At 33.0% G+C, this 25077-nt stretch overlaps 1 protein-coding gene and 1 long non-coding RNA gene across 2 annotated transcripts; one reads left to right on the top strand and one right to left on the bottom strand.

Moving 5' to 3' along the window:
• Positions 1–1453: 1453 nt before the first annotated feature.
• On the bottom strand, positions 1454–11389 carry LOC129749700 (uncharacterized). Its single transcript, XM_055744747.1, has 5 exons — positions 11111–11389; positions 10849–11041; positions 10583–10788; positions 10225–10355; positions 1454–1807 (listed from the first exon to the last, which is right to left on the bottom strand). The coding sequence occupies exons 1-5, from the start codon at positions 11258–11260 to the stop codon at positions 1657–1659; spliced, it is 831 nt and encodes a 276-aa protein (XP_055600722.1). The 5' UTR covers positions 11261–11389; the 3' UTR covers positions 1454–1656.
• Positions 11390–18582: 7193 nt separating this feature from the next.
• Positions 18583–20462, top strand: LOC129749356 (uncharacterized). Its single transcript, XR_008738027.1, has 3 exons — positions 18583–18769; positions 20066–20257; positions 20348–20462. It is a non-coding gene; the product is annotated as an uncharacterized LOC129749356 (long non-coding RNA).
• Positions 20463–25077: the final 4615 nt, after the last annotated feature.

The raw sequence follows: 25077 nt of genomic DNA, 5'->3' as shown, positions 1-25077 counted from the left end.
CTGAACGTCGGAAAACCATCAAATTTCTTAGTGTTTACTGCATTAGAGTGAGTCGATTTGGGGTCATTTTTGAATTTTTCAAAGCCTGTCGTCTTAAAAGCTCTGTTTTCTTCAAAACTCATCCATGATTTTTCGCAGAATTTTAATTAACGTTTATATGAGTAAATTTGGACTTTTATGTTTGTATGGGAAAACTAAATATTTTGTACTGAAAAATCAACATCATTTTTGTTTCTTCTGTGGAACCGAGTCTTCTGATGGTTTTAGTGCCAATTTATAAATTCTTTAAAGGAAATTTTTCGCTAAACAACTTTGTCGAAAACTGTAACTTCTTATCTAATTAAGCAAAGAAGTTAAAAACTGTTTAATAAGGGTATGTCTTTTGACATTGAAAAACAATAAATTCAATTGACATCACTGCTGGGGTCTAGCGAAGTATTGCGTAAAAGGTAGTCATGTTATACACTTATACCTCGCTAGGCCCCAGCAGTGATGTCAATTGAATTTATTGTTTATCAATGCCAAAAGATATGTCTAAATTTAACACCTAATATCTTTTTAATCTAATAAGATACAAAGTTACGGTCTTCGATAAAGTTGTTCAGCGGAGATTTCCTTTAGAGAATTTATTAATTAGCACAAAAACCATCCGAAGACTCGGTTCCACAGAAGAAACAAAAATGATGTTGATTTTTCAGTACAAAATATTCAATTTTCCCATACAAACTTTAAAATCCAAATTTACTCATGTAAACGTCAATTAAAAATTCTGCAAAAAAAAACATGGATGAGTTTTGAACCAAAACAAAGCTTTTAAGACGCCAGGGTTTGAGAAATTCAAAAATGAACCCAAATCGACTCAGTCTATTACTGCATGTCAATTTTCAGAGTTTGGCCAGGTCTTTAAGCTATTTATCATATTTTTTATTTAAATGTCTCAAATTCCACTCTGGCCATCTATCAAAAAACCTGAATTTGTACCATATTCCATATCTTTAACTTGCTCAAGATGGTTATTTTGCTCTTATTACCTCTACAATTGAAAGTTATGTTTAATCAAGAAATAAAATTTAGGATTAAAATTTAAATTGTTTTCAATTGTTTTAAAGCATTCAAAGATAAAAATAATTTTAAAGAGGAAACCAACTTCAATACAATCCTTCTTCTGAAATCTTTCGGATAAATATTTACAGGAATTTTCCAACGAAAAACGTAACATGGAATAAACCACACAGATTCAAAAAGACTATCATCCTTTTGGATGATTAATCTCTATCTTTAAACTAATGAGCATCTTTTCGATATTTATGTCATGCCATTTCCTTAATGTTATTTGTTTACCTTTTCTGTAAATACCTATTTCAGTACGACGCCATGCTGCACTTAGTGCTCGTAAAACATCAGCAATGCAGCCTCACATGAAAGGCAAAGAATCAGCAGAGAAAATAAAAGCTCAAGGTGGAAAAAGCGGTGTAATAAATCATGAAAAGGTGACATAGGGTTGATTCAATAAAAACCAATTAATCCAATGAGTGGCATGAACCTAAGGTAAGGTGAACTGTTGCAAAGGCCGTCCTCCAAGTCGCGCTAGGATTCCATTTTTCAAACCGAACCTTCCACCTTGCTGGGCTAGTCTAGGGACAGAGAGAGCGGACTCTAATTGAAGTTCTCCAGCTTGGCCGCATGGACCCGGATGTGGGTGTGAGGATGTTCCGGTTTGGCTACCGGTTTTCTGCTCCCGTCCACCAGATGATTGTACGGCACCGACCAGATGCACTCGAGGCCAACCCGATCGGCCAACCGGGAGCTGAAAGCAGGAAGCACTGGAATTAGTAATTAGCTACCTCACTTCGGGTACGTGAAGATGTTTTGTAACGTGTTTTAACACTTGAATTGCATACTTCTGATGACACAACTATTTTGGTTTGCTCTACAAAAAATGTTCTTTGGTTAATATTTATCTTAGTGGTAGGATTTGGGGTTTTGAAAAACTTAAGTTTTAGTCATTTCATCTTAGTTTCATTTTGAGACAGCATTTCTACTTAATACGGCACTAGTTTTTTTTTTAATACGCAGTATTTACTTGCTTTTAAGTAACAAAAAGTTTAAAAAATATCGTAGATTCCCCGGTACATTGTTTCAAGTCTAAAATGGGCGGGCTTCGACTAGACCAAAGTGAGCCCCATGAGAAAATTTAGAAGAAAAAAAAACCAAATGTCTCAAAAAATTTGATGATGGCATTCATTTTAGCCTGGTTTGTACCCGACTGAAGAAAGAGTCTAAAGCAGTGCGAAAATCAGCGAAGCGAAGAATGGCCGAAACTGACCAAATAAAAAACTTTGATAAGATAATGATTTTTTAACAAAGTACCTAATAGCAAAATTATTCAAACATTATGAAGTGCCATGACAAAGTTAAATCATGACTAAGCGAAAATGAATTAAACTAGATTTCCAGATGTACTCTAGACCGCTGCAAAAATAATGCATTTGCTCTCCCATATTTTTTCAATGGCTTTTGGGTCAGAGTTAAATTTAAGATGATTTAATTGATTTGAGATATAATTGATATAAGCTTGAAATTAGCTTTGTCTAAAATTATTAAGTTTTCCCATTCTTAGAGGGTGATACTGTCATAAGTTTGGTCAATATCAACTTGACGTATTTCTTAAAATTTTACATTTAAATGACCTGTATACCCCTCATTTTAAAGGTGTGTGTGTGTAGAATGTTGCTCCTATTTTGATTTTGGAATTGTCAGCTGTCAAAATGCCGTCCAAGGAAAAAGAGCAGCGTATCAAAATTTTGCCCGCGCATCGCGAAAATCCGAGCTACTCGCACGCAAAGCTGGCAAAATCGCGAAAAGTTGCCAAATCAACCGTTACAAATGTAATTAAAGTGTTTGGGGGACGTTTGTCGACAGCCAGGAAGTCTGGGTAGGGGAGGAATCGAAAACCGGAAGCCGCTGTGACGACAAAGAGAGTTGCCGGTAGTTTCAAGCAAAACCCTAACCTTTCTCTCCGAGATGCCGCTAATAAGCTGGGTCTACAACCGTGCATCGAGCTAAAAAACGAGCCGGACTATCGACTTACAAGAAGGTAGTGACTCCAAATCGCAATGATAAACAAAATACGACGGCCAAAGCGCGATCTCGGAGGCTGTACACAACGATGATGACAAAGTTTGACTGCGGGGTAATGGACGACGAAACCTACGCCAAAGCCGACTAAAAGCAGCTTCCGGGACAGGAGCTTTATACGGCAAAAGGAAGAGGAGAGGGAAGCAGATATTTTCAAGCACATGAAACTGTCAAAGTTCGCGAAGAAATGTCTGGTTTGGCAAGCCATCTGTACCTGTGTCTTGAAAAGCTGCATTTTCATAGCTTCCGGGACTGTCAGCCAAGAAATTTACGTGAAAGAGTGTTTGAATAAACGTCTGCTGCCTTTCTTGAAGAAACACGGTTGTTCCGTACTGTTTTGGCCGGGCTTGGCATCTTGCCATTACGGTAAAAAGGCCATGGAGTGGTACGCCGCCAACAACGTGCAGGTGATACCCAAGGACAAGAATCCTCCCAACACGTCAGAGCTCCGCCCAATTGAGAAATACTGGGCTATTGTCAAGCGGAACTTAAAGAAGACCAAAAAAACTGCTAAGGACGAGCAGCAGTTCAAGGCAAACTGGCTTTCTGCGGCGAAGAAGGTGGACAAGGTGGCTGTACAAAATCTGATGGCAGGGGTTAAGCGTAAGGCCCGGCAATTCGGATTTGGAAAAGCGGAAGCCTTACTGAATATTTTTCCTTAATTTTATACTAATTAAACTTGATAAAGAAATTTAATTTGATATTTTAAATAAACGATTTCACCGATTTACACACGTTTTCCCTTGACCAAATTTTGACCGTATCACCATTTATATACAACGATTTCCAATGGTTACGTGTTTAATAATTAGAACATTGCCTGTTCAATATTAGAATCATGGTATTCAATAGTTGGGACAAAAACAATTTTGAATAGGCTTGAATGATGAATTTGATTTTAGAACATATTTCCGCGAAAAAAACATATCGATTCGAAGCTGAGAAAAAAGCTTCAGCTTTATTTTCAAAGTTTTATCCGATATACCTATAAAGTACCTAAATGTTCTTACCCTATATGAATTGAGATTATTTGTATATATAAAAAATCTTAACAAAACAAAATAGAATGATCGATATGGATATAACAATTCACTTCCAATAGTCTCAGTGAAAGAATGCGTACTGGAGTCAAAGGAAAAGTTTGTCTTCACTTTTCTCTCCATTAGCACTTTTTTACAACATTCCCAGTATACAATAACATGTTATAAAAAGTCTATATTGCACAAAATTGATGAATCGAGTAAATAATTAACCAAATTTTAAAAAATAAATCAAGGAATCATAAAGCAAGTAGTTTGCTGATCTTCTACATTTTGATTTTTGCTCTGCTTTTTAGTGTTCGAAAATTCGATTATTTTCTTCAATTTTCTATACAATACTTTTTTGTGTGGTGTTGTCCCCTAGGCCTATTCGGGTCCTTCCGCAACTCCATATGCTTAAAAGAATATTTATTTTCCCCTTCGAAATTAAACAAAAATGAATGAGAAGTGAGGTGACAAAAGAACAATTTGATACTTGTTCCAGCTTTGTTGTTGGACAACAGTTAGCGATTAGCGCTTTAATGAAACGATGACTTTTTCAGCACATTTAGCGTATTTAATAAGCGTTAGCGTTAATAATATAGCGATTTAATTAGAGGCGATCGGATGCTTAGTCACAACACTATTGTATGATCCCCCTTTTCAGCGAGGCCTGGCCCAAAGTTGGGTTTTTGGAATGAATTTCCCGTCCTTGAAAACTCCTATGCGAAAGTTTTCTTGTCAATCTGATGCATAATCACGACAATATCGCGCAAATATAAACACCCCTTCCCCCTTTACGATCCTCATACAAAACTGGTTAGCTGAAATCAGATCCAATCCCATAAAATACCCATATACAATTTTTTTTATCCAAATCAAATGGAAAATCACCTCAAAATATTATTTAAAAAAAAAAACAGTGAATAATTATTATGAACGACCCCTTTGGCAGACGCTTGACTAAAAATTTCACTTGAAATCGAATGCCCGTCCCTCAAAACATACATGATCAAATTTTAATGTCAATGCAATCTATAGAAACGTCCCCATCACAAAATCAGTAAACAGTTAATATGGACGACCCCTGGGCCGACTCCTGATTCAAAATTGGAAAATCGGAATCAATTGTTTTTCCTTAAAAACTTCTTTTTTCTCACATTGTCATCTCGATCCGGTGTTTAATAACGACAATATCACTGGAACAATATTACAAAACATTTTCCGTCATTTTTAATGTGCGCCCATGCCAAATTTCAGGATTCTAGCTCTGAAGACGGCTGAGTCTATTGAAGACAAACATCCAAACAAACAAACCCCAAAACGGATATAGCTTTTTATATAAAGATTTATTTTCAAGTATGGATCCGCGTCAATCAAATTTCAGTTCCATTAGGAAATATCATTACATTGAAAATATTTTTTTTCGAGGGATTTTAACACTGAAAACATTTAATTTCAAATTTGATGTTGACATATTAAAAACAACTATGATGAGCAATATCGCAACTCAATAAATGCCAAAAATACTTCTTTGAAGTTTAAGTTTTCTTAGCCTAACTTTGTTTGATTGACTGAATACTTCTTTAAACGTTGTATTTTAGAAAAAGTGAATTATTGTTGTTCAATGAAATGTTAAGATAATATGAAACTATTTGAAATAACAGGTTATTTGATCGTACTTTAATTGGAATCCTCAGGTTTGCAGAAATTAACAAACCATCAATTTTGTGGTGGATTCAAACAAACAAACTTCAAAAATTGCAGTTTTGACACATCCCACCGTGACGTGAATTTCATTCTCCGGATTTTTCTTAACTATTATCATTTTAGGAATTAGGTAGAAAAAAAATGGTAGCAAACGGTCTAAAATTAAATTTGTGACGTAAATTAAGTCATAAAATTTCAGTACCTTAATTTTAGATTTTACTAGTTTTGTTTCGTACTGACGTAACAATCTTTTGAGGAATCGTACGTTTAAATGACGCTGTTTCTCACAATTTTTTTAAGTATTCAAAAAAAAATTTCAAATGATTGAACAATTGAAGATCTTTATTCTTTTGGTTAGAAAATTAGAAAGTTTCTACGTAAAATTTCGACAAAAACAAAAATCAAAATCGAACGGTGCATTTAAATGACTTTACCATATAGTTTTCAATATATCAGGCCCAATATTATTGAGATAAACATCTTAAATTCGTCTTTCGTTCATAAATGTTGGTAGAATACAACTACAAAAATTAAAATTAAAAAATAAATTAAAAGTACTCAACCATGACAAAAATATCGAAAATTTCATTAAAATTAAAAAAACCAATAACAAACGAAAAACTAAAAATGACAATAATTAACTAATTAGTGATGAAGAATGACATTTGCTATTCATGTGCTATTCATATGACAAAAAAAACTCTACAAAAGTCAACTTTTGACCACTTTTTGTAATTTTTTTTCTTATCATATTTTTAATATATTTAGGGCGGCTATTATTGTTTTCTTCATAATTTTTGTTTTTTTTGTCATATTTGTTGATTTTTGGTATTTTTTTTATCATTTTTAGTCTTTCATTACTTTTGTCATTATTGACACTTATCAACAATTAAGAGCGTAAAAACTTATTTATGGTGATTGTCTAGGTTATATTGGTTCAGTTACAGGGAAAATAGAAGGAAATATCGTTTTAAAAAACCTTCCGATTTTGATACACTTCCCAAAATCGAAAGTTGCCAAAATCGAATGTTGCCAAAAACAAACGGAGGATGTTTTATTCAAATTACAAAAAAAAAATCAATGCAGTCAATTGTTTTTTATTACACTAGTTTACAAAATTTGGAAAAAAAATTATGAAATTTTTTAACCAACCATAATTTTTAATGTGAAATCGAGCGCTGAATCCGAAAATGGAATTCTAAAAAATCTCAGTAGTAAAGAATTTGAGTTATGGTCTGAATATGAAATTTTTGAAAATTAAAAAAAAGTACTTGAACACAGATTCAAGTATATAGGACTGCATAACATTAGTTTGAAATTTCTTTTTTGCGTATTTGAGGTGAATAAAATTGCTATCGATCACCTGAACTTCATTTTCACGTATGATCAAAAGTATTGTTGATTTCGTGACTTTTTGATAGAAAAAAATGATAAAAAACGCATTTTTTGGAGACAATTTTGATTCAGCGAAAGAAGTTATTGTTACTTTACCATAACAGTAATTTTCGCATTTCTGAATAAATTAACGAATCACAGTGTACTAATCATAGTATATGGAGAATTGTGGAGATCGGCTTGTGAAGAAAAAAGTTTTTTATGAAAAACCAGCATGTTTTGTTCCTCCCGAGCAAAATACCTTAAAATCCTATTCACGTTTGAGACTCCAGCAACCCCTCCCTATGATCTGATCAATCTGAAATTTTGCATGAAATCTTCAGGTTAGCTATGAATAAGTTTTTGATTTGGAGCGAGTGAGATTAATCGCGCTTAAATCTTCCTATACTATGATTAGTACACTGCGATTCGTTAATTTATTCAAAATTGCAAAAATTACTGTTTTGGAAAAGCAACCATAACTTCTTCAATTTTCAACCGATTCTGATAGATAATCATTTGAAATCTTTGTTTTGACATTAAAAGTCAAAAGAAAATCAGATATTTTAAATGTTACCATTAAGTCTCATACTTTCGCTGAAACAAAATTTTCTCTAAAAAAAAAAATGCATTTTTTATAATGTTTTCTATCATAAAGTCACTAATATCAACAATACTCTTGATAATACGTAAAAATGAAATTCAAATGGTCGATAGCATATTTATTTACCTCTCATATGTAAAAAAGAAATTTCAAATTAATGCTACGCAGTCCGAGATATTTGCATCTGAGTTCAAGTATAATTTTTTGAATTTTCCAAAACATTTGGAGTATTACTCAAAAACTGTTCTATTGAGATTTTTTTTTATATCCATTTTAAGATCCAGCGCTCGATTTCACATAAAAAAAGATCATCAGTTTACTAAGTTCAAAAATGCTGTAAACTAATGTTATTTGTAAATGTTGTCAAAATTTACAATTTGTTCGTAAATAAAATTAATATTCAAAACGTAAAAAAAACTCGCTAGACATAATGAATAACGCTGACAACCATCGCTTTATACTTATTTTATCGTTTATTCCAGATTTTCTTGATGAATCCTGGCTTTGCAATTTACCAAATAATAAAATTGACATAAGTCCAATCTGGCTGGAATTCCAAATATTAATTAAAGCCTCCTGAATTTTGCAATGGTTTATCAGATTATTTGCTAAACCAAATTAATATCTAAAATTTCACTTCGAGAGCTAAAGATTATGTGTTCATAAATGATTATTACCAAATTTCAAAATGAGCATAAATTTTTGTTTAATCCTTACAAACAATTTTAATACTGCAGCTGTGATTCAATGAAAACTTTAAATTCCGAGTGATTTTCATTATATTTACTTTTGTATGTTTTAGAGTAAAGCCTAGATTTTATTCAGAATTGCCTTTTTTTTATAAATTTCTCAAAAATAGTCTTGAATTGCCCGATTGTGTGGATACGTGTGATAGAAGGCATGGTATGCTCAAAATATTGAATTGCTATTTTGAAGATATCTCGCTCAAATTGCTTGGCATCTGTTTCGACATGTTTTGTCCCAGATTTCACAGGAACCCAATCTCTTTGGTGATTAACTCCCTAGAAGCAACAAGTCATCTTATATCCTTTCAGTTATTGGTGACATTTTGAAAATCAGAGAGACACTTTCTTGTAAAAGATCTTGTAATACATCATTTGGTAATGTCATCTGTCCGAAAATAATCGACTGAAAACACGAAGGACATCAAAACGGAAGTATTAGAAGCAATTAAAGTAATCGTTTTTATTTATTTTTTTTTTTCATTTAAAACTCTATAGAATATTCAACCGAATATTCAGCTGAATATTCGTTTGGCCGAATAATTAAAAAGGTCAAGATTCGGTTTTGAGCCGTTTTAATCGAATACCATTAAAATGTACATCTCTATTGCTTTGTGATTTGATAGCGAAATAATTGACGATTTTGAAATTAATTTATGATATGAGAACGAATAAAAATCATCTGTGAGTGGTACATGCGAGTGGAATGTGTCTTTTGTTGTCGTTCATGTCGTTTCATTAATTTAACGGTCGAACCTAACCCTTTAATGCATGACTTTTTTTTTAAATGATAATTGCAGTTATTGATTTAGTGAAACAATAACATTTTTATTCGAATAACAAAACTCAACAGGTTTGAAGTCGTTATTTTGAGTATTATAAAAGTTATGGCCCATAAAACTTACAAATAATTTTTGAAATTTTTTGTTCATTTCAATACGGTTTTGCTAATTTCTTCAAAACCGTGTTAATTGGATGCAGGAAGGTGTTTGTGGTTGATTAAGATTAAAAAATTTGTTAGAATTTTCAAATCTGAAGAAATAACGCAATTTTCCAAAAAGTTAAAAAAAAAAGATTTTTAAAACTTTCCCTCATACTTTGTTGGATATCTCACACATACATTGAAATATCGTATAAAAAATACTATAGGCTAAGTTCTTTTAATCTTTAGAATATTAATGCATCACTCAAAAATATCCACGCGTTTTCGAGATATTTGGATTTCGTTTAGTGTTGTTTTAAAACAACACTTTTCATTAAAGGGTTATGGGCAAATTTATATGATTTTAATTTTGTGGAATGCTTAGTATTACTTCATTTAATTTTTTATGTTTTTTAAAGATTGTTAGACAAAACGGAATACTTATCTGTGGTATTTGAAATTTTAAATATAAAGAAAAGTGATTGGTTGAAGCTATTTGAAAATTATGGAACCTAGAACTTGTGCATTGAAAGAGTATTTAAAATCTGTTGCGATAGTTCGGTTTCAAATTTAAATCTTGAAACCCTCATACTATTAAAATCCGCTGGACTGATTCCTAGAAACCTTCATGTTAATTCAAAAGCAATATTGTATCATTATTACTTAACCCGCCCCAAATGAGCGCTTATGTGGCGAATTTTCCGCCCAACTTACCTATACTCGCTGGTACAATCCATTCTGGCCACCTGATAGCCCAAATCACGTGCTAAACGCAGCGACTCCATCGTTAGCTGATATCCGATGCCTCGCCGTTGAAAATCACGAGCCGTGGCTAACATCGCGAGCTGCCAAGGGAAGAGAGAAAGAGGAAAAAATCATTCAAGAAAACCACCAGACGGTTTCTGCAATGTAGTGCATATGAATGGGCGCTAGTGGCGCTCGATTGTCTGGAAGCGGTGGGTTTTGGAACTAAAGGGAAATCTTGGAAATTGCGCATGAGCTAATACAGTGTGTCGTAAAAATAATGATTCAAGTGATGCGTTCGTTTTCAAATAAACAAATGAACACATACTTCAAAAATACAAGGCGTCATAAACCGTTCGTGTAGCTTTGGTTCCGATGATACGATGGACCAAATGTAGAACAGCTTCTTAAGTGGTTCCGTTTCAGCTTTTTCGGCTGCGTTCTGAAGAACTGACCCATCCCAGTAGCAGTTCCGGAGATTCAGGGCTAGACCGACAACATTTTTTTGTCCTTCAACTGCTATCATCGTGAATCCTGGAATCATCAGGTAAGAAATTAAACTAAAAAATTTTCATAAGACCTCAAGTCACTCACCATTCTTCAAATGGGTTGCAATTATCGTCTCCAACGGCAAAGTGGATCTGGTGGAGGCAATATTCAGACTCTTCATAAGCGGTTCTTCGTGGACAAAATTTTCACGAACAAATTTCATAATCTGGCGTACATCTTGGCTACGCGCTAAACGGACTCGAACTGCCGAACTCGATTCATTAGGTTTGTTTTTGGTCTATGGTATGAAAAATAAAAACAAATAAGCTTTCCAACCTGATCGCATCACAATGGCCATTGAACTTACGGAAATGGTAAAAAAGTTTTGACACCGATTTGCCGCCCTGAGGATACTATCTTCATTCGATTCTTGATGTAACAAATATAAGGCTTTCCGGTCGATAGCATTTCGCGGCATATGAAAACTTGGACGTGTAATTTTTAGTGACCGAAACATGTCGTCCGATTTGGAAAAGTAGGAAGCTACCTTGAAGAGTACGAAAACTGAAATTGATGGCCAATCCGTAACGAAAGATCGGCTGGCTGATGGTGAAATTGAACTGTCTAAAAATTTGGATAGCTTTGATCGAAAACAAAAACTGAAATAACAGTCAATGCTATCTTGGAAAAATCTGGCCAGCTCCCTGCTAGAAATGGTAAATGCTTCTACGTGTGATACAAATCGTGTTGGAAGTTTATCGAACTTCGAGTGATAGTGTGAGAAAATAATATTTTCGACTTTTATTGGCTTTATCATATAAAAAATGATGTTGAAACAAAAACATTTTTCAAAAATCTTTTTGTACCAAAAGTATAAAAATCTCATTGAGTTATAAAAACTGTAAAAGTAATTCTAGCTTTATAATGAAGAAAGATACAATCGTGTTGTTTACAGTTAGGTTATATCTAAGTGAGAAAAATCTTTTAAATTCAATTCGAAATAATTTTACAAAGTCTGACTAACTAAAAATAACTGAAATTCCAGATTCGAAGGACATCTGTTAATTATTTAAAACAAACGATTTACGAATCATACCAAAGGTACAATAGTTAATGTGCTCTAGCAGTTTTATTTAGCTTTCGCCGTTTTGATTTTGTTGCAAATTTATAATTTAAACGAAAGTTCAGTTTATATTACATTCTTTGTGACAATAAATGTAAATTGAAAGGTCAATCAATTAATTCGCAGTCTTGGTTTCCGTAGTCTATGCAGTATAGGGTTGAAGTTGTTTGTGTTGAAATATTGTCATTTTACAACTGAAATTCTAAAATAGCTTTAAAAACCGGATATATTCGATATAATCAGCAACTCAAACAAATTGTTAATAACATGCTTAAATCAGTTTTTTTTTTATTTCAAAGCTTCAAAAAGTATATGCTTCCTGCATAAGAAAATGGAATTTCTTTTTCAGAAGACACATTCCACCGAGATGTGAAATTATTTTTCGGACTTTTCTGAACTGTTACCATTCTAGAAGGCAACCAATTTACTTGAAAATGAAAAAAAAATTGTAGCAAACGGTCACAAATTGAAATTTCTTGAAAAGAAATGTAATTTGGTCGTTTAAGAATTTATTTATTTTTGTGATGTGATCGAATATTTTTGTGACGTGAATTCACGCTGGAATTGACCAAATTTTTTACTTTAGTTCATATCACTTTGGTTTCCTGTTCTCTCTGTAGAAAAAGGATATCGGTGTCTTTAAATAAGTTGTAGAGAAAACAACTACCCTGAATTTGGTATGTGTAGCTTCTCGATTGGATAACAAAGTTATGCCTTATGTAAAGTGAATTAATTCAGTTTAAACTGAACCCACTGAACTGAATTCACGTCACGAAATTTAAAGATAAACATTCTGAACCATTGTTTAAAGCTTTCAAAAATTATGTACCAACATTTTTAAAAGTGATATTTCTCATTTTCGACTTGCACAATCATAGATTTCCAGTATCTTTTCCTAACTTTTTCCTTATTTTGGCTGGCACATATTAAGAAATTATACGTAACACTTTTTGCTGTTTCTCACAGTCCTTTTTTGAAAATTTAAATTTTTATTTCAATTTTTTTGTTTTTTTTTGTTTAAAAATAACGAACATTTTTGAAAGTCAACTAAATAATGTTGATTTTTCCATCTCAAGGCTCGAAGAAACTTTCAGAGCATATGACCCTAATAAAATTTCACAAACAAATCAAATTTTGTTACGATAATTTACTCATTCGCATTGTTGTTATTCAGCTGGATTTCAATCGATTTCTATAAACTTTAGTGTTTCAGAAACGTATCTTCTTTTTCGAAGAACATCTTATTTCTTTGCTAGAAAATGTCAAAGTTATCTCGTAAAATTTTATTTTTTTTGTGTCCAGAATTTTCTCATTGGCGACTGCTTTTTTCGATTTTTCCAAAAACCCTGTTTTGTATTAACAATTTTTCTTTCTACACAACAGGTGGTATGAGGAAGAAAATAGCAAATGCTTCGATAGCTTTTACTTAGCTCGAAATTTAGAATGGCAAAATTTGGAATCATTTGCTCAACCATATATGAAAAACCAGAGTAGAATATTTACTTTCAACCAGCTCCAGATTTAAAATATGCATGCCATTCGAAGTATTTGGCTCACGAAACTGCTCGAAAATAGCAAAAGCAATTACTAGAGCTTTATTCATATCAACCAATGAAGCAATATTTGTTGGCTTCAAAATGAATCATGCTTTTTTCAAAAAAAAAAAACAATCCATATACAGTGAATCCCCGATTTTGTCATCATTTTAGGGTGACAAATTGGGGACACTGACAAAATCGGGAAATTTTTAAAAAGAACTCTTTTCTAATATTTGTCTTAACATCTACCTAAAAACTGCGTCATTTAAAACAGTGAAAGATGTTTTTGGGTGCTTTTAGTTTATGAGTTTAGTCTCTTTTTCATCGAAATATAACAAATTTTTTTTTGCATTGTTTCTTAAAGAGCGTCTCGACCGGTATTATCAAAAAGAACTAATCCCCAGTGTTCAAAATTTCAATGATCTTATGCAAAATCAAGGTTTTAAAATAAGATTAAAAATTAATTGTTCTTAACAACTTTCAAAAAAACAAATCCGACATCCGAGGGAACCTCAATTCTGCTATTTTCAGTGAACTTGTACGGATGTTGGACAACATAGTTGATTGGGATGGTGCTTTTGAACTCTTAAAAAATAACGTAATCCTCTTGCAGCGTAAACATTAGGAAAATCGCTTTGCTGAAAGCTCAATTAAGACCCTCAGAGCATAAACGGTCAATTTTAAGTTTATAACGTCAACCGGTTTCTCATTTTGCATAATTTGTTTGGTGATTTTTTTTCAGATTTTAAGATTTTTAATCACATACTTTTACTCTCGAAAGAGAAATACAGACTATCGAAAAATAAATGATAATGGGAATAACACAACCACTTGAAAGCGTGTATTCTCGAAATAAGTTTTTACGGTACTTATTACCCTTTGGCTCTAAAGCACAGTGGCTTAAAACTCAAAAAACGTGATCATGGACTTTTTGAAGGCTTTAATGTCAAAAAAGCTTTATGGTATGTTCTACAATGCTTCAACATTTTAAAATGCGCATATTTTGTTGTAATTTTTTTCCTGATCAATGAAGTGAGATATTTTTTCTTTTTTTGTTTTTTTTTCTTTTTTTTCAAATGTTGATTTAAATTTATTTTTGAGCGATTTAGTTTCATGACGTCACAACGCACCATTTTTTAACCAGGGTTTTAACAAAGCGTTGTGACGTCACGAAATTCTATGGTCAGCTACATGAAATGAATCAAAGTATAATCTTTAAATCAATGGTTTATTTACGAAAAAATGTTTGATTTTTGTTCATCCCGAACAAACTCCTTGCAATTCCATACAAATTTCAGGTTTGTTGCGCGACCCCTTTCTGTAATATAATCTGGCCCAAATTTTGCATTGCACCCTGTACTTTTCCTGCATATTTCAATTTTATGAATTTAGCAATTCAGTTAAAATCCGCTTTCGTGGGATTTAGATTTAGATTTAGATTTTCTAGTAACTTTGTTTGAGATAGAAATTTCAATAAAAGACAGTTTTTTTTAAATAATTTTATAAGAAATTTATTTTTCACTAAAAGTTTATGAATTTGTTGGAAAGAAAAAGTTTATCATTACATTTTACTATCGACTGGTAGGGTAATGATGTAAATGTTTTCGGCGTTTTCAGTCTTCATAAGATGTTAACACTAGGTTTTTTACTACATCCGACGTTTCGGCATAATTAAGTTAGCCTTATTTTATTTAAGGAATCATGGAACCAAAAAGTCGTGTGTTAATTGTGTAGTTAAGTTCTTACGTTGGCACTAATCCTATTAATTGAGTGATACTTATATTGTTTGAACATAATGCCAGCAAGAAATTGGAGCTACATGCGCGTTTCATTCTAATATAGAAGACTTGATCTTTTTGCAAGATTTTTATTATAATCACAAATATGAGAATTTCATGTTCATGATAGTTTGTTTATTTCGAATCAAGTGTTCAACAAGCGCGGGTTTATATTTTTTTTATTAGAAACATTTTAAAATAACCGCGTTTATGCGAAAAAAATATGTCGTTATTTCTTTAAAAACATTTTAATTGAGTTCTTTTAATGAAGCGCATTGATATGTTTTGCAGAAATACTACATAGTGTTGAAGTAAGAAGTCATGAACTTTTCCGAAAAAAAAAACAAAATAAATTTTCGTGACGTCACAACGCGTTCTTTACCCAGGTGCAACTTACAACCTTCTGAACCTATTTTTATTTTGAAAATTGCATCGAATTCCTCTCAAAAAGTTTGAAGAGATCCCCTATTTTCGACAATATGTGACTTTTAAGGAAATTATGAGATTAAAAATAGTAGAATTTTCGTAACATGACAACGCTTAAAAGTACATACCTTTATCGCCGATTCTAGAACGTGAACATGCGTTGATTTTTCTTAATTTAATATCATGTTTAAAAAATTGCATTTTAACAATGATTTTGCAATTATTTTTTTTATTTAGCGATATTTTTAATTTAGCGTAGAAATCGGTGGCACTAACAGAGTTTTTAATCATTGAAAGTAATCGTTTTTTTTATAAAAATTATTTGTTTTGCTTAACGAAAAAAAATTAAGAACATTTAATTTATGGATTCAATGTTGCAATTTTATATTTCGTATATTGAATCATATAAGAAAATTGTTATTCAATTATTCCTTCGTGGCCCCCTAACAGGAATGAGTAATAATGGATCGTTTGCCTAAAGATTAAATGAGAGACAAGTTACCCGAGCAGACTTTGATGCCTGAATCAATAGCAAACAGTTACCAAAATGAGCTATCAATGGCAAAATGATAGCATAATTTAGTATTGCATTTTTCACGATTGCAAAATAAGGTCTCATTGAAGCATCAATATGTCAAAAGATGATGCCTAACCAATACCTCAATAAGACATTGAGACCAAAATGAAAGCACCATTTGGTTTCGTTTTTTCCAAGATAATAAAATGAGGCATCATTTAAGTTTCATTTGCTATGATAGAGCAGAAAAGTAAGATCAAAATGATAGCATGATTTGGTATCTGTGCGCGGCGCATTTTTAAGTGTTGTAAAATAAAATGAGATTTTTGACCCTGTCCTCCCCCTCCGTGGACAAGCGTGGACATTTGGCAAACACCTACCCCCCCCCCTCCCCCCTCCGAATGTCCACGTGGACAGATTTGAAATAGTTTTTGTTTAAAACCTTTAATTTGACAGTTAAAAAACACCACTTTTCGTCTTTTGTTATTGAAATGGCTGATTTTGAAAAACCCGAATAAGAATTTCCTTATATAAAATAATTTGAAAAATAATTATAAATTTCAATATTATCATATTTATCACTTGCATTCATGTAGCTACTAATTGTTTAAACTTGAACTGGAAAGCTTTGCAATTTTAAGATGTTGATTTATACATCTTAATATTTATTCACATTTAGAAAATATTTTAAAAGTGAGTATGTCCACGTGGACATGACCCGAACCCCTACCCCCCTAAAGCCCTAAAATAAAAGTGCGTCAGGCTGTCACCGCGGAGCTCCAATCGAACTATCAAAAGTTGTTCCAATCAAGCATAACCATTTTACAGTAGTCGAAAGGTCGCATTTTCTGCCTTCTCGTATCGCGTAAAGCCCTACAGTAAAATGGATATGCGCGATTGGAACGACTTTTGACAGTTCGCTTGGAACTCCCCGGTGACAGTCTACCGCACTTTTATTTTAGGGCTACTACCCCCCTCTCCGTGGACAAGCATGGTCATTTCCATACCCCCCACCCCCCCCCTTATTTGTCCACGTGGTATGTGAACGGCCCCTAATATGTTATCACAATTCTAAAACTGCTCGTTTTTGCGCAAAATTTTTCATTTTAAATTTTTATTTGTGAAAGAATTTCATGTTTTTTTCAAGTGGAACAAACTTGCCTTAAATATTCAACACATACATAAACATTAAAAAATTATCAAAATATTCGAGCCAGAAACGCTTAAAGCCTTAAGGCCGATGACATAGTGAATACGATGCGATGCGATGCGGTGAATGCGATTCAATGCGGTGAACCACATTTGATGAAAATGTATGTGAATCGCTTAAACCTGACATACTCAACGCGGCGAAGGAGATGTCAATTTGTTCCGCCGCTCGAGTTCGCATAGGCTGCGTTCGTAAATTTTCCGCCAATTCGCATCGCATCGCACTCACTATGTCATCGGCCTAATTCTTTTTAACCTATTTTGAAAATGATCTAATTTTAAACCGGTTCTAATTTATTATTCATGCGGATCACGTCGAGAAAGTAAAATCAAATCTCAAACTCAAATTTAAATCTTGAACGATGTTTAAGTATGTGTATTTGAACGCAAATTAGAGTTAAAGATATGAGTGTGTAGAAAATCGACGAGAAAAAAGTAAACAAACAAACCAGTCGTCTCGTTCGGAGCATCAGCTGGAGCAAGCAAACGTTCAATATATTTATTAGTTTTTGTAAACCTGTCCTCAATTGTACGGCTCAGACCACACTATATTTATGTTTGGGTGTTGTCAAAGTTTTGGAGCAAGATGTTCAAAATATTTTTCAACAGACCAGGCCTGGAAATGTTGCACTCAAAGTTGGCTGCTGCTGCATCTTTCATTCAGCCGTTTTCTAAAGGATCTGCTTGGATGCACTGTTGAAGGTATGTTTTGCATTGTAAGAATATAAATAACTTTTTGGTAGTGTTTTTTTCCTAATCCTGAATAGGTTTCATCGAATGATGAATGATTGAAGCCTACTGGAAGGACTGGAAGCAACTCCGCGTTAGCTGGTGGCTATCAGATCCCACTTGAGTACAAGTCTGGGATGTAGATCTCTTGAGAAACGAATCCATCGTAGAAGAGATTAAAATCGGGGTGAAAAAGGCCTAGAAAAGTGTTTGCATCAAGAGCGAGAAAGTTGTCGGAACTATGAGCTGGATTTGATTAACAAACACGAAAAATTCCGCATCATCGAACACCTGTCACCGTACTAGGTATGTTCCCAATTTTTAAAAAGTACATCTCAACTCGGAAATTCATGAAGAATTACTCCAGCGAGGCTTCGGAGAATACCACCTTGAGGTGTTACCGGGCGTGATTCTCTGACCATACAAAATTGAAATGCATCATTGCGCTGTTTGATGTTTGGATTGATGTCCAGATACGCAAAATGTAATTGGAAAGAATTTTAAACGGGAATACAGACATCAATACTCGCCTTCCTGTTCTAAACAATCCGGGTTAAAGATAAGCAGATATGCTGAAAAAAATTTGATGTGAACGGTTGAATTGACGAGGTCAATCGTTCAGAGGAACATATGCTATCCGTTTTTTTTCGTAGCTTGCTCAAGCCAATCAGGAAGGCGAAGAAGGAGGATCTGATTCGACGAAAAGGTATGTATGTTTCATAGTATATAAACCCTAGTTTTAAGACGTTTTGATTCAACCATCAATTGAGAAGCTTGGGATAAAAGAGGTTTAGGTACCCAAATGAGAGTTTTAATAAAACGCACTTAAAAAATGTCAAGGTACTCGATTCTCTATACATTTTCGAGGTTGAGCAATTTATGTTCAATCGAAAAAATATTTAAAAAAAATCTGAATTTAACACCACATTTAGTTTAAAATATAAAGATTCGATTACATAAACTTCATTGTCTAGCCATATACAAGTTAATAAGCTTAAACCTCAATAAACTTCATGATCAGATGCCAAAATCATGCATTTTGAAGTAAGTTTACCAATCGATTTCTCATATCACAATTTAAAACTGGGGCAAAACTCTGAATTTATACAATTTTTTGATGAATTAAAGCTGCTCAATTTCGAAAATATATTTGACATATTGCGCGCTTTCACAACTTTAAGCGCATTTTCTCAAAATTATCATTTGGGCACATTTCCTTGCTGATCAGACTAAAAATTCGAGGGTTGTTTCAGGCGATCTGATTTCAATATTTAAGTTTGGTAGTTTGTAACAATTGTTATTCCAATCTTAGAAATTTAATCATGATTTTATGAAGTTTTGTGGTTGTTCTCTCTTAGGCGGCTCTTATGCTTATGCTGCTGAAAGCTCTTATACATTTCGAGGGAGCTGAGTGTTTTTGATGGACATGTACGGTGTATGGACTGATGTATTATTCATCTATATTCTATTTAAGATTATCGATAAAATGGGAGTTAAAATCAACAAACTTTAATGGACTACATTTGTTAGTGATATTGATCTTTCATGTGTTGGAAATTTTAAATCAGTACTTGATGATAACAACCTTTTGACTTTTCCTTACACTACACGTAAATCTTTGTCTCCGAATGTGAGAGTCATGATCGAAATACAGTATTTACAGCTTGCGGCACTTCGAGCGTTGATGACATGGTGTCTACCCTGTTCAACCCCTGACTGTCTGTTGAAAACATTCGATTACTATAACGAATTTCACAAAACACTTAACGGTGTTATGTCAGTAAAGATTAAATGACTAGTCGTATTTTTGTTTTTGGAAAAGCTTTTGAGTTAACCGATAGTCGATAGCATTTATGTACAAAGAATCCTGCTGGATGCAGAAGAAAAAAAGTAAAATTTATCGTTGACATTGATTTGATAACTGATTACCTGTTGTCATAGAGTATTTCTGTTACCGCGTTTTAAATACTATCATCTCTTAAATTCAAATATTACATTTCAGATGTCTACAAACCACAAAATAATACATAGTGCTGCATGCATGGATAGTTATGCTGAATTCGGTCGCCGAACTTCGAACTATTACAGAAGGAATTGTGACCACTTGTGACGAAGCTGGGAGTATGAGTGTTATATGTCGCCATCCACGTCGTGTTATGGGAATGGATCGAGGACGTGGAAAAAAGTAGATAATGTTAGTACAATGCAATAGTTGTACAATTTAAAATATCAAAAATTATCCCAATTTTCTTCAAAAACTTAACCAAACAATTTTTTGTTTTAGTGTTCATCCGAAAATGAAGTAAAAATGGATTGGTTGGTTGCTAGAACTCGAAACTACCGCAGCAAATCTTCATCCCAACTGAAAGCTCAATCGGGTTGTATACATGGTCAGCTGTGTAATGTATTTATTGGATAGACTTCCGGTTCCCAGTGTGGGAGATTGAAAACATCAAACAACCACTAGGAAGAAAGAAGAAAATGAAAACGCAAGCAAAAGAATAATTTCTAAGTTGCTTAAAAATGTTGAATAATTTTTAATATAAGACTAATTTATTTATAATATAAGTATTGTTCATGTAAAAATTCCACTGTATTGAGCATTGTTATTTTCCCGAAATAGGGTTAAAAATAACTGAAATTTATGTCTCCGATTTAAATTTATGGCAAAAAGATGTTTCTTTTTTGTGCGTTTGATTTGACATAAATTTACATCATTGATTATATAATATTATATCGAAAAAGTCATGCAATTTATGCCTGAGAGTTCATGGCTTCAAGCGTTTCTGTCTTTTTCTAGTAGTATATCAAAAGCGATGCTTCAATTTTGTGCAATCTTATTTGACATAAATTTACACCTAAAAATTGAAAAGTGTGTAATGTACCATGAGGTAAAATTAAAACGCCTTTATGTAGGCAAGTAAATAATTTTGGAAATTGTTTTTTTTATGAATTCGCAATTTCGCTTTACATGATGGTAAATTCAGGCGATTAATTAAATTAAATCGAGAAAATTTTCTAGTAAAATCAAGAACAAGAGTCGAAAATAAATAAATATTGCCTTTGGGCAAAATAGCACCAAGTTTTGTTCTCATACTTTGTTATCGAAATTTTGGCATCAATAAGGTATTATTTTGCCACACATGTCTGCATGGGTAAGGTTTCAATTTACCAAATTCCGCTATCGTGCTTTGTTAGCAAAATTGTATATCATTTTGTCCTAAATAAAGGTTAAACAATTCCCCATTATTGATTCCATTTTTCGAACACGGATTGCACAATTATGCCAAATTTTGGTTGTATTGAAAGCTCATTGACACCTCGTTAAGCCAGCCTTTTCAAAGGAATTTTGAAAGCACACCGATGCCAAATTTTGGATGTATTCGAAGCCTAAAAGAGGTATCATTGTGCTCTCAAAACGCGTTTTGAAGTGGTGGTTAAACGAGGTATCATTGAGGTTTCAGTGAAACCTACACTTGGTATAATTGTGGTATTGGCATATGAAAAGTGAGACCCAAATTTTGGCATTGTACCACCTTTATTCGGGCAAAATGATACCTCATTTTACTTTCCAGGCATGATAGCAAAACTAGGTATAATTTTGCCATAAAAGTCTGCTCGGGTATATTTCAATATCTGGAAATTTTTACAACAAAGTAAAAACACTGACCATACCGACTGGACACTCGATTTCGGTTGTTGGAGAATTTATTGTCAAATTTTGCAAAGTTGGAAATATCGACGATAGGAGGCAAAATTAGACAGAAAATGATCGGCTTTTTTTATCTAAGTGTCATGTCAATGTGATCAATAGTACCTACCACTGCCGCCTTCCAGTGGAGAGATAGGAAAGGAAAAGGGACTCATTTACAATTTCTGGTATACCTTGATTATTAAAAAAGCAAATGAAACCAATTTTTATATGGGAGAGCATGTGTTACGAGAAATAGTTATATGATTATTTGAAACCCCTCCATTCTTCCATTAGGGATATAGGAAGCGATGAAACAATTATTTGCATAACTCGAGAAGAAATGGAATAAAACACCAACCGTCTTCCAATAAGTATGAGGGGCCAAGCAAATCAAGCAAATGGAATCAAACTTGGTATAGGAAGGTGTTTGGGTACGAGATATGTTTCTAAGATTGTTATGAAACCTATCGCTTTGCAGAAGAGAGAGAGAAGGTGGAGGTTTCATATAATTTTGATGTATCGCTTAAGAACTTATCATCCAATGGAACCAAACTTGATATGAAAGGGTCTTTGAGAATAAAAAAAAAATGGGTGTGATTATAATAAACGCCTGCCTTCTTCACTTAGTGGGGGTGGGAAGAGGAAAGGGCATTTTTTGCATGAATCGAGCAATAATTAACAAAAAGGGACCATATTTTATGAGAGAAGTTTTTTGCATTAATACGAATAAGTTGGAAAGGAGACGAATTTTTCTTCATATTATTATCGAACAAATGGAGACACATGCGGTAAGTGACATTATTAAGATACCAACAATAATTTTATGGAAGTTCGTGAGTTCTTTGAAAGCCAAAAAACGATTTCAAAACTACTGATGAAAAATCCATTTCTTATTATTTTTCTTGATTTGTGTTGAATAGCTCCAAGCTTTCAACCAAATTTCTCCGAATATTGCCCGGATTTTTGGTCGACATTTTGGGATCAAATGCCCGGATTTTGCCAAGTTTTAGATATAATAGCCTGGATACGTCCGGCCCAGGTACGTGCTGAGAAAAATCTGGAAACCTGAAATTAGAGAACTCATGAAACCGACAAAAACAAAGTACAAATATCAGATCATAAAAACACTAAAGATCAATTTTCACCAAAAAAGACAAATTCATCTTTGTATTGAAATTCCAAACAACTGTTGCATTTCTCGTTTTAAAATATTTTTTTTTTTATTTTTACTAAAATTGATGCAAAATGGTAGCTACAAAAAAACTCAACAATTTAGATAATATAAACAAATTTCATTTATTTATTCAAGGTGTAGCAAAGGACACCGTGTCAGCTAATTCGTTTAATAAAACTGATGCCGCTTTAAATGCACGAATAAGAATTCGAGTACTGAGTACTTTAAATAAGTTTGAAATAGCTTTGATTAGGGTAAGTGAGCCTAATTTCGCTATATTTTGTCAGAGGTTTTTAGATTTGATATTATTACGCCGAACCTTTAATACTTAGATATCCAACTTTTTGATAACTTAGTTCCAAATTTTTTTCTGAACTCTGTTTTGGTCTGAAATAATCATTTTAAGCCTTAATTTTCGAAAAATATCATGTTTTATAAAGTGTGTCGGTGTTCCTAAAATGGCACTAATTGTTCCTAATGTTAACATATGGGTGTTCCTAATGTTAACATATGAGGAAAAATTAATCAGCGTACCCAGTATTACACTATTTGTTCCTGATTTTGCATATGGGTCTGTTTTTTTTTAATACTTTAATGAGAAAAATCTCAAAACTCATCTTTTTATAAATTTTACAACGTTTTTTGGAATATGAATAGAGAAATAAGGACTATTTAAATCCCACACCAGGCATGTCAAACTCGTTTAGGTGTTTGGGCCGCATTAAAAATTGTCTATGACGTAGAGGGCCGCAGCCGAAATCAGTTAAATCGGTACATTCAGCTTTAGTTTTTTTGCAGTAATATTTCACATAAAAATCAGTGGTGTTTTTTTGTGACAGTTTAAGGCGGGGCTAAGCGGGCCGCATTAATCTAGGCCGCGGGACGCATGCGGCCCGCAATACCCAGTTTAACATGCCTGTCCTACACAATATTCCTTTGCTTTGAAGGGAGTAGTGGATGTTGAGCTTTTTCAAATTCAAACTTTTACTTTTCCAATGGAAACATATATTAAATTTCAAAAAGTAAAAAATTTATCGTAATGGATACAAATAAGTACAGTCAAATAGAGCATCATACAACAGCATGGTTCGATGCAACATTTGTGTACCACAACACTTATTTAACTTGTATTTTGATATAATGGAATATAATTATCATTTAATGATAACAAAATGATGATGCCATGGTTTCTCACATTGTGAGATAGTTTGTTAAAGTTTTTGATTCTGATCCAGATTTGATTCTGATAGAAAATTTGAAAAATCGAAATTTTTGCATTTTTGATGCTGTAAAAATTTTACACAATGTGACAGATTGGCTTAATGATATTACCTACAAACTCTGTATTGATTTTATTATCCTATATCAACACTGTTGGTGTATAAATATTTTTCGGAAAATCATTTAATTTGAAAAAAAAAAAATTAAAATTCCGTTAATAGTCTTGGCAGAAATGCATCAACATGCAAATCAATGATTCACAGTTTAAACACTGATCACACTGACATGCCACTTAGAACAAAAATTCGGATATTTTGTGGCAAATGTTTTTTGTCAAATTTTGCAGGTTCGCAATACCGACGGTAGGTGGCGAACCTGCAAAATTTGACAAAATAATGCCCTATAGGAAAAATGTACCTGTTTAACTCGATTTTATCGTAGAAATTGCCTCTATTTTTTTGAAAGTTGGGTGGCATTTTCTAACTGGGATAGCATTTCTTCCAATCAATATATGCGCACTCTGGAATCGACATTGCGTACTGTTGGAAAATTTATCCAACAAACGAGTGTGTAGTCAGTATGGTCAGTGGTTTAAATGTTGTTTCCATATGCTTGAATATGATGTAAAATTGTAGTATTTTTTATCCCTGAATGGATTCAGCACCCTTATGCTTTCTTTAAAAAAAATGTTTGAAAGAAAAAAATATAAACTTTAATTCTAACAAAATCAAAAATGACTGCATTTCGTGCTTTATGCGTAACGACATCACAAATATGTCAAAAACTATAACTTTTCAAACTTTTTTTAGATTTTTCATTAAAAACAAAGGTTTTTGAAATTTCCCCCATTTTCTTAGTAGTGTGAAAATCGCATGTTTGAAAATTTAAAAATAACTGGTGGAACCAATTATTTTTCTGACTACGT

The sequence above is a fragment of the Uranotaenia lowii genome, chromosome 2 (assembly GCF_029784155.1).
Source record: "Uranotaenia lowii strain MFRU-FL chromosome 2, ASM2978415v1, whole genome shotgun sequence".
Lineage (NCBI taxonomy): Eukaryota > Metazoa > Arthropoda > Insecta > Diptera > Culicidae > Uranotaenia > Uranotaenia lowii.
This window is presented reverse-complemented; position numbering and strand designations above follow the sequence as displayed.

Coding starts and splice junctions, on each gene's coding strand:
- LOC129749700 (XM_055744747.1), bottom strand. CDS start 11,260: ATGTTTCGGTCACTAAAAATTACACGTCCAAGTTTTCATATGCCGCGA. Junction 10,356..10,582: donor TGACGCCTTGTATTTTTGAA/GTATGTGTTCAT, acceptor TTCCCTTGGCAG/CTCGCGATGTTAGCCACGGC. Junction 1,808..10,224: donor GATTGTACCAGCGAGTATAG/GTAAGTTGGGCG, acceptor TCCTGCTTTCAG/CTCCCGGTTGGCCGATCGGG.